General features: G+C 41.5%; 1 protein-coding gene across 4 annotated transcripts in view; it reads left to right on the forward strand.

Moving 5' to 3' along the window:
- Positions 1-7,110, forward strand: part of LOC119436126 (centrosomal protein of 89 kDa-like) — a 68,568-nt gene extending 61,458 nt beyond the window's left edge. For 3 of the 4 annotated variants that reach the window (XM_037702887.2, XM_037702885.2, XM_049660919.1), the window contains one exon: positions 6,518-7,110. In XM_037702887.2, the coding sequence (XP_037558815.1) occupies positions 6,518-6,638 (121 nt within the window). In that variant the 3' untranslated portion in view covers positions 6,639-7,110. Of the gene's footprint in view, positions 1-2,608; positions 2,706-6,517 lie in introns of all 4 variants that reach the window. The other variant, XM_037702888.2, reaches the window with a different exon arrangement.
- The last annotated feature ends 3,955 nt before the right edge of the window (positions 7,111-11,065 follow it).

The following is an 11,065-nucleotide window of genomic DNA, read 5'->3' on the forward strand; positions in this document are numbered from 1 at the left end:
TTTCTTGTGGGTGTGTATACATAGGCCAGACGGCTAGGTGTATTAACGTTCGGCTGAAAGAACATTAAAAAAAACAGCACTTCAGATGGTTATTCCCACGTGGCTAAGCATTGTAATGACTGTAAAAAAAACTAAACAAGGAAACTTGCCTCCCACTTCTTAAACAAACTAGAATTTTGTACCGTCATAGGGACCGTAGTACTAGGGAACTGTTTGAGGCATTTAAGATAAAAACTACACGTGGGTGTGTAAGCGAACCTTCGGTGTCACTAGCTGATTGTGATATGGCGTTTTTAGATGCTACTGTGTGACATCAACGTATCCATGGTTGGATTGCCAATCAGATGTGTTCATTTTTCTCTGTATATATGTCATTTTCACCCATTAAACATTCATTTGCGAGTCTGCGCACGTCTTGTCGGCCTCGTCCTTGTCAATGTGAGTTAGTGCAGTTAAAAAAATTATACCATGCATGTCAACCAACTAGCCCGACTTGGAGCTCTACTTCACTCGCACACACAGCGTACGGCGTGCGGCGACGATGTTGCCGTGTTTTTACACGGAACCGCAAAGCGACGTCCACGGTGACGGCACAAATGCGCTTCGCAATAAAATGTGCTTCTGCGCGGTTACTACTACGACGGCGACAGCGAATTCGCACCCCCTACAGGCAGCTTCTCTGCGTTACCGGGAACTTACCTCGAAGGCCATGCTTTTGTGTGCGGCAATCGGCAACAGCTGTACGAGCAGGAAATACGTCATGGTGGCCATGTTGTAAGTTCACTAACGCTGGCGACCGTCGTCCGGGCGTCGCAACTCAAGAATCGAACGTCTGCGCAGATGAGTTGAGATTTTGCCGATTTTGTGCCTGTGCGTGTAGAACAAGAAAAATAGTACGCACTAACCATTTGGTGGGCAATGAGCGACTACAGCTTAAGCGGTCAGCCAATACATGGGGTTCAATGGGGGCTGGGTGGGGGAATCTTTGCGACTACGTTTAAACTGCAATTGCACATTAAGCGGTACGTAATAATTAGGTTTGATTGTACTATCCTTACTTCGTATAGCTGTCTGCTAATTAGCTGTGGCAATCGATGCTTCGCCTTTCGGGTGAAACGGGCACTTTTTTTTATCGCAACTTTAGTGTATTGGGAGTAAATCTTGAGCTATAGTACATACGGTAAGCGTTTCTTTTTCGAATTTTCGTGCCGAACCTGCATATAACGAAATCCTCTTTATAACGAAGTTTTCTGGGAAGTTGTCAATTTCGTTATATCCAGGTTTAACTGTATACCGTATTTTCCAGCCTATAAGCCGCACCTTTGTATAAGACGCACCCCCCTCAAAACGGCAGTTTTTCTGGGGAAAAAATGTATATAAGTCGCACCCGTGTATAAGACACACCTGTTCGTTCAGTAAGCGATTTAAAAAAAAATTACAGTGACATTTCACTCCATGAACGCGGGTTACGCGCAAGCGTATAGGTGCCATTCCTATATAATTGATAGGGACACTCCAGGCGCATTTCTGCCATCGTGGTTGCCGCAACGGTCCGTATTAAGTCCAAGGGCGATAATATCGTCCCTGCACTCCGTATGCTGTATGTGTGAATGAAAGCATGCGACAGTGAGCCGAATCGCGCACAAGGGAGGAAAGCGGGAAGGCAGCATGGGAAGGAGGTGGGGCGGCTTGTACTCTGGTAGCAACTGCGTAGTTTTCGCAGCGGCGCGCCATATCTTGACAGCGATCTGCAGATGCGACGACTTCTGGGTTGGTCAGCTCGCGGTGGGCCTGCCGCCACTTGTGTTGCTGCTCCGTGCTTCTCGCACGGCACTCGGGAACTCGATCACGAGAAGAATCCGGTACCTCGATGGCGCGCACAAAACCTGTAGCAGTTAAGTCAACTGGCGTGCTTCGCGTGGCCATAACATCGAATCTGATTTTGATGGCAGTTTTTCTGGGGAAAAAAACGTACATAAGTCACACCGTTCTATAAGACGCACCGACGAAAAATTAAGAAAAGAAACGCGTCTTATACACCGGAAATTACGGTATAGAGGTTACAAGAGGGGCCTAATATTTTTGGTTGAGTTGGCTCAACTATTGTATGCTTGAAGTAGCCAGCACAGAGTTGCAACCTGCAAATTCTCTCTTCAAAGCCCTCAGTAACTGTATTTATTTCACTGTATTCGGCTGTAATAAACAGCAAATTCTCAAGTACAAATTGAAAGCAAGAGTATCCAAATTTGAATAAAAAGAATTGTTCTATATGTATTTGTAATTTCAACTATTCATTTGCACACTCCTGCTAAACATACACCCACACATTTAGTTACAGAATGATGCAGCAACCATAACACTCACATGTGACATTATTCAAGCTTCACATAATTGTAAAGGTAATGCATTAATATGGATAAAAACTATTTCTTTCGTGTCACGGCATTTGCCTCATGAACTGTTTTATTTCAGAAAGAAGAAAAAAAAACATCTGTTTGTTTGAGCTTTACATGTGATACGGTCATGTTGCCAGCTATTGAACACCATACTGAACTTTGCCTGTAGCCAGTGAACCGCGCAACCACTCCATATTGTACCTTTGTTGCAGGTGTTACAAAAACAGTAAAGCTCTGCTCAGGCACATCATCCACTCATGGTAGTTCTCATCGTCATCCTGTTTACCATCATTGGAAGGAGTTTGCAGGGTATTTCCCCCACTTCTGCCTCAGCACCGAATGCGAACACTCTTAGTGGTCACCGACACCATTGCTGCAAACATTCCATACAAGGCAATACTTTAATCCATGCTGCACTGTTGCAGGTGCTCATGCCCTGTTTCAAAGTTCTAGGAGACTGGCACCATGGGCTTTCTGCCATTGTTTGCAACTGTACAAAAATCAATTGTTCGCACTGCAATGTTGCCAGCTCTTGTGGCCATGTGCTAATTGGGCAGGTGGACGGAACATGGATGCAGTGCTTGTGTGCTGCTGGCACACGAAAAAAAAAAAAATCACTCAAGCTTGCTTTTGTGTGGTTGTGCTGCACGTCACCTTAGCAAGCCCGCAAGTGCCACAGCTGGATTAGCATACAAAGTTTTAGTGAAAGAATAAAGCTGTGAAACGTCACCAACTTTCTTGAATGGGGAAGCAAAACCATTGTTGATCTGGAAATTTTTCAGACAAGGGTGGACAGACTATGACTTGTGCTCTGGCAACAACTCTGCTCATCTACTCCCAATTAACCGGGCCTGCTAATTGAAGAGTAGTAATTTACTTATCTGCCCATGCAAAGGTTTTCTGCTTGAATTGTGATGTTTGAGAAAATTAAATGAGAGTGCATGCTTTGAAAGGCACAGAATGAGATACACAAGCAAGTTCATTTGTCACTTGTGTAATGTGGTTTATTATGCATGGTAATTATGGAGATTTTTACCAAGTAAGGCTGGTTGTAAAGACACATGAAGCATAGCTCAGCAAGTTTGCAGTTTTCTTCTTCCTGTTCACGAGAAAAGGCATTAAACAAATACAGTTAAGATTCTATGCAATAGAGGCACGCAATGAAGTGTGCACCATACGTGCGCAGAAATTTTATTGCCTTTTCCTTGGCCTCTGGAGCCACATTACAAAATAAAAATGTCATAGGGACACCAGTAAAGCAGAAATAATTTTATCTTGTAAATCTCTCTAAATTTTCTGCTAGCTTTTCTTGATAGTCTGGAAACAGCTTGCAAGTAAAGCTTAGTGTTCCAACACTTTTACCATGCCGTTAGTACAAGAAAGCTAGCTAAATGATGTATAAATTATTATAGACCAGGTGTTTCAGTGACATCTGCAGTTTAATAATTAAAAAAATATATAGAACTTGAGACAACCTTTTACTTATTTCAGGGCACAAGTTGCAATTGCTTAATTAAAGCCGACCAGTAGGAACTCTGCTAGAACTGAAATTGAGACATCCGTCCCTGTTAGGTGTTCACGTAGCCTTCCTTTGGCACTGTGGGACAAAACCGTATAAACTATTCTTTCATTTTTGGAGTGAATGTCTGGAAACTGGTGTCAAGTTATAGTTGCCACTGTTGACTTCAAAGTTACTTATTAAATTTAGCTTGCAGGTTATTAGCAGTTATTATACGATTCCTTATGTCTGCCAATGATATGCATTTTGACCAGAGTAAATTTTTCCCTGTATCCCCTATATTTAATAAGTGGAGTGGTTATCACTAAAGTGCTCTGTACATATATCTTTAGTCATTCAGAGCATGCATTGTCGTAGTGTGTGCAGCCTTATGATAAGGGCTTCAATCACAGTAACTGAACCCTGACTAAATGTTTCTCTCTGTCTCTCTCTCTCATGTAAAAATTCCACGGCCCACACAGCATGGCTCACTATTGCATCCCCAACACCCCATTGCATCAGCGTGTCTATCTAACTTAACAGAGCCGGAATCGAGTCCCGGCCACGGCGGCTGCATTTCGCTGCATTTCGATGGGGGCGAAATGCGAAAACACCCGTGTACTTAGATTTAGGTGCACATTAAAGAACCCTCGGTGGTCCAAATTTCAGGAGTCGTGCCTCATAATCAGATCGTGGTTTTGGCACGTAAAACCCCATAATTTAATTTTTTAACTTAACAGAGCTTTGGAGTGCAGCGAATGCAACATGACGTGGCTCACTCACCTTTGGTCATGTACCAAGAATTTTTATTTACGCAAGGCTGAAGTGTAATGTCATGACCATGGTGTTGAACTGAAACAAATACTGGTTTGGTTTGGGTTCAGCACATTCTGATTTCATTCCAGTTTGGAGAAGTAAAAAAGTTATCATCGTATGCAAACCGGTTTGCAACGACGAATCAGTTTGCGAACCGGTTCAGCGCAGTACACTTTATCCTGCCCTATGGCAACACGTTGCGAAGTACTACTATCAACTTATCCACATGGCGCATGCACAAATTTTGTCAGGAGGTGGAAGAAATAGGGTCCCTCACACATGGGAGTCAGCAATCGATGTTTTTACATGAATAACAATGAAGCCTAATGTTATACAGCTACAGCAGGCATACACATAAAGGTGGCCATCATAAAGACGACGAGGGGGGTTGCATTGGCCTTGAGGATGTTGTGTAGATATGGGCATTGAGATGATGACAACGCCAACAGTAGCCACGCATTTCCGTGCTGTTTTTTTTTTCTTTATTATTGATATCATATTAAACACAGACTTCATGAGGGAGAATTCCTGTGTCTGCAGGGGTGGGCTTAGCCTTCATGCCTTGAAGGCTGCATAATCAGTCAAATTTTTTTTTTGCTTCAACTAATTACTGCTGAACTGTTGAGCAAGCTGTGGCATTTTAACTGTGTTGTCGGTGGCAGCACAGAATCACATTGTATTATATAAATTACAAATCCAAACTTCTAGTCTGTAGCAAAGAAGCCAGCAATTGACATTTCGCTCAGTTTTCTGCTTATTTAAAAAATAAAAGCAGGTGAGGACATTGATGCTTTTGAACAATGAACAAGGAGAGTTTTGAACAAGGAGAGCTTATGCTAGACACCGCGACGATTTCTTGCGCAGCTACACGTAGGCAGTCTTGTGTCGACTAAGCTCGCACAAAATCCAAATCGCGCACATTGTGCCCCGGAATGATTTGTGGAAATCAAAGAGCATTGTACTCTCCTGGAGGCACCAAACGTGTGTTGAACCATGGCACGCAACAAACGCAGATTTACCATGCCATTTAGAGCCGTTGTTACCGTGCACTATGAAGACATTGGAATTCATTATTAACTGTAGTGTTATTGTTACAAGAAGCCATGCTCATGAACTCATTGGTTTTTCTATTTTCCCTTCTCAAGGACACTGTGTTTTTTGCTCTCCGTGTATCCTGGCGTGGGCATTTTACAATTTATCTAGTAATAGTAGCAAGCTTACCTAATGGCCGGAATGGGAGCTTCAACAGAAACAGGGATTCAGCAGAGCCCTGAAATAATGTTTTTGGTATGGCTGAGTTCAAAAGTGCAAGTGTTTCTGCCTTAGGTGGCCTTATAGTTACCAGTGCATAGCTATAGTCTACCCCCATTCTCACGCACAGCATAATTAGAGAGTTCTAACAATCTACTGTTAGAGTGCGCCAAAAAGAAGTAATTTTTTCAAATAATCGCTTATCTATTAGCACCTGTTATATATATTATAGCACCTGTGTCGCCCATATGTTTGAACCGTTTCCTGGTGAACCAGTAACTGTTATGTTTTGTCGTTCAGGTACTTTCTAAGAATATCAGTTCTGGTTCAGTTCAGACTAAAATTCTGGTTCAGGTTCAAGTTTGACACCCTGGTCATGATGTCCACAGCTGAACCATAGAAACCTTTTCTTACATAATTTACTGTGAATTCTTCGCAAGTAATAATCACACTGATGTAAATGTGCAACTTTAATGTTGTGTGCATGGTACTCTGCAGTGAAATATCCTGCATGTTCTTCCAACTCATTTAAATGACACCTGCTCCTCTCTTTCAGGAAGCTGGAGAGAGAGCTCGAGCAACTGTGGCAGGTACTTGCCCACGAGACTGAACTTAAGGCATTGCCAGGCGACACAGCACAAGCTTTTGCTCTTCACCAGCTTGCATCACAAAATTAGCCCTGTGCCACCTGCGGTAAAAAAAAAGTGATACAGTATGGGCCTTTTTCACAACTTTGTTGTCTTGCCATGTGCTTTAATATTACCATATAGACTTGTGCAAGCGCCACACTTCTTTTTTTCACAATTTTGGCAAGGTGTGGCCCTTACACGGGACCGAACCTTTTGGTCAAAATGGGGCCGGCGCAGCCGGCGAGTACTGCACACCCCGGATCCCCGGATGTACCATTGCATCAGAGGTCAACTTTCAGAACTCACCATCAAGTAGCGGCACGCGAAAGTACACAGCGCATGAAAATTCGCCAATGCGTGCATGCGGCATCGAGGCATCGAATGCAATTGCTTCTCTGATGGAAATTTTTTTCTCCAAATTTTGGGCTGCCAAGTTGGGGGTGCGGCCCTTACACGAGTCTATACGGTAAGCACTGAATGCTGAGCAACAATTTTATCTGTTGCTTACTAAAAAAAATAACTGTTGATTTGCAGCTGAAACTACTAAAAGGCAGCCAACATGGTTACAACTATGGGTGTACTAGCAATGCTAAATGCAGAAGTGCGTCTTGCATACAGCTTACCTTATGTCATCCAAATGGGCAGCTTGACATTTGTGCGAGGTGCGATGAACCAGGAATTGACCGAGGAAATTTAATAGCACAAAACAACATAGACCAAGGAAGGAACCTTACAACTTTTATTAGATGGACTACAGACGAAGTGCTTTCTATAGATTGCATGGATGAGCTTGTGCAGACATCTAGACTCTTGTGCCTGTGTATGCTCCTGTAGGAAGCAGAGTTGCGCAAAGGTGCGACAAATTTAGATCTCTTATGAGGGAAAGCCACTGCTTGGACTTGCAGAAGCCAGTTAAGAGGAGATGAGGGTAAAAAAAAACGCAATGTTTTCTGAAAAAGTCTATTTTATGTTTTGTTGTGTTTTGTATTCCTCCAAACCTCCTCTTTTATGTACACTAAAATTTGTGCACTTTATGTAGTCTGATCATAATGAAATTTGGCATGCTTATGCTTTAACATGTCCTGAATTCAAAGAAATAACTTTCAGAGATTTCCACAAATATATTCAATAAGATTATTTCAAACGTTTCTTCGTTGAGAATGGTAAAACTGAAACTCTGCGTTGGAATTTTTTTCTGGACTAAAATACAAATGTTACATGGTATTTTTTGCTTTATTGAATTCTGCTATTCATTACGAGCAATATGAGCTCTACCTTAGTGCTTTCTTGTGCTCACTGTTATCACCTAAGCTTGCATAAAAATGAATTGTTTTTACAAATGCATAATGTGCAAAAAATTAACCAAATGAGCTATCAAAAAACTAAAAGCAGATTTCAAAAAAAGAAGAGCTCAAACCCTGTAAATGGTGGAAGTTTCATTGAGCTGTCACAAATATTAAAAAAAAAAAAAGCTTTTCTGAGTAGCGTCTGCCAAAACACACTTTGGCACTTTATTGTGTGTCGATAGAATTATAATGAACACATAGCACTTATTGATTGCACACATAAATTTTGCCACATTGAAACAGTGTTTGAAAAGAGTAATGTGCATGAAATGGGCTACATAGATAATTGTTGCAGAAACAATGGTGTCTACCTGGCAACAGAAGGTGTGACCACATTGGCTATGCCTCCCCATTGATGACAGCATACTTTGACTTATTTTGAACAAGACAAATACTGTTACAAAATGAAAAATAAATTAGATAAAGCATGCTTGCAATAACCACCTCCATGATCCTTTTCAGCTACCAATGTGCGTTCCTTCCTGATAACGATGCCACACAAAGGTAGTTATAATTTGGCAAAGCATAGCCCCAATGACTAGTCTGTCTCTGGAGAATACTCTGAACACTAAGGCAAAAATAATTGTGACAACTGTACATATATGATGAACAGTAAACAAGTGCTGGTACTCTTGGCAGTGCTGAAACCAGCACAGCATAGGTGTTGCTGCCATTGTGTTGGCTTCTTTGATGAATCATGGCACACTTCCCTGATGAATCATGGCACAAGTGGCTCAAAGAAAATGCTAAGCTCTGCTCCTTATGGGAGTGTATATAGGAACGTTCACTAATACACTCCATGGGAAGTGACACCGCCAAAGCTAGTCAAGAAAATAAACTATAAATTAACAGATAACATGTCAACCTGACCTGCTGAACAGAGTAGTAAACTGTCAGAGAGAGATGCTCCTCTTCTCTTCGTGGCAGTGTCTCCATGACAAATTATCCTTTTAAGTTTTTGTCCTCTTCAATGTTGTATGTACACCACTCATTTAATCGTGAACCTCTAGTGATACAGTCGACTTCATCAATTCGGACCGATGATGTTAATTGAATTATCCGGCGGGTTAAATTAAACAAGATGCAGACAAAAAAACTTTACAACTCCTCGATTCATTTTCCTTGATTCTAATACACCCCCGAATCAAACGTACGTCCACTTCCCCTTTGTACAAAGTAGAAAACTAACATAGAAATGACATTAAAGCTCCTAAACAAAGTAGAACTCTCATGCGCGCCTGATTTTTTAGCAGGAGAAGATGGGCGACGGTCTAATGTGTGTTGCACAACGGCGGCCGGTTTCCTTTAGTCGACTTTGCCACAATACATCTAGTTATGCGGTAAAGCATACAAACGCCGCGAAGGTGGTTTTGGTATTGTCTCCGATTGCACTGCACAGGCAATCTTCAACCCAATTTTTTTGAAAGAAAGAAAAGGAAAAAGGTGCGTGTTAGAATGGGTAAATACCGTAACCAGACATTGTGAGCTACCGTTACAGCTTAAAACAATTTTGCCTTCATTCCACCTTGTGAAAGCTGGATGTATAGTGAAGCTTTTGCCAACGTTAGACAAGCACAACCAGAAAGTCAGCAAAGTCAGAAACCAGCTAAGTCAGACGACGTTACACAAGCACCACCACTAGGGTACCACCACCACAAGTGATGCACGTCACACGCACACGCACGTTTGCTTAAGTGCAGCGTACTTCCTCATTCTTTTAGGCCCTCCGCCAAGCGTAAAAACCTTATTGAACTAAATGAATGATTAAAAGTAAAATGCGTCAGAAAATTCGTTAAGAACGACTTACACACAACCTGCAGACCTGATAGCATCGAATTGTAATTTGAATATATGAGAAAGCATAACTCAAACACAAAGCCCTCCAGCTGCCATTTGTTTTTAGGTGAGCACAGAGCAAAAAATCCCGAACAACTAGAGGCTAACAGCTTCGCGGTAATATCTTCCTAGGGCAGGCCGTAAATAGGCATTCTCGGCGGGAGAATGACGTGTGTGCAATGCATTACTGTCCCTTAAGGTGGCGGTCTCACTCCGGCGGCACGAGCCCCCCCGTTTTCAGTACTTTTGGAGAAACCGTGGCGGTTCTTCTACTTAGGATATGCAGTTGTAGTATAAACCATAAAAAGCTTAATTCTTGTAGATTCCAGCTATATATTATATAAAGAAATTGATTAATGTGATTTAGAAATAAACGTTCAAGAACAAGCATGAGATACATGGTTTTTGCGAACTGTGTCTCACTTGTGACCATATTTAGAATTAACTACCGCACTTACTGCATTGCGGCTTGCTCTGTAGCTTTAGGACATATTTTTCTAGTTCCTAGACGTAGCAAAATAATTTTGAATTTTTACTTTTTTGATAATCTGCTTTTGAAAATTGCCAAATATTGCAATCTTCTGTTGTAAATAGCCCGGCAACTACATGCTCAAGGAAGCTAAATTTTGGACAAAGTAGAGTTCAAGGAATTTCCATTTAGGACGCAAAATTTTATTCATGTAACTTTATTAGTTTTCCTAATAATGCGGCCGAAATCAAGCAATATTTAGAATTCTGGTTTTATTTTTTCCCATTTTTGCGGGAAGGTGCTAAAGCTACGAAGCTGCAGTTTAAAACTAATAAAGGTACATGAATGCAATTTTACGTCCTAAATGGAAATTCCTTGAACTCTACTTTATCCAAAATTTAGCCTCCTTGAGCATGTAGTTGCCGGGCTGTTTACAACAGAAGATTGCGATATTTGGCAAATTTCAAAAGCAAATTATACAAAAAGTAAAAATTCAAAATTATTTTGCTACGTCTAGGAACTAGAAAAATATGTCCTAAACGTACAGAGCGAGCCGCAATGCAGTAAGTGCGGTAGTTTATTCTAAATATGGTCACAAGTGAGACACAGTTCGCAAAAACCATGTACCTCATGCTTGTTCTTGAACATTTATTTCTAAATCACATTAATAAATTTCCTTATATTATACATAGTTGGAATCTACAAGAATTAAGCTTTTTATGGTATATACCAGAACTTTATATCCAGAGTAGAAGAGCCGCCACGGTTACTCCAAAGGTACTGAAAACGGGGGGCTCGTGCCGCCGGAGTGGGACCACCACCTT

Source organism: Dermacentor silvarum, chromosome 1 (genome assembly GCF_013339745.2).
Source record: "Dermacentor silvarum isolate Dsil-2018 chromosome 1, BIME_Dsil_1.4, whole genome shotgun sequence".
NCBI classification, from domain to species: domain Eukaryota; kingdom Metazoa; phylum Arthropoda; class Arachnida; order Ixodida; family Ixodidae; genus Dermacentor; species Dermacentor silvarum.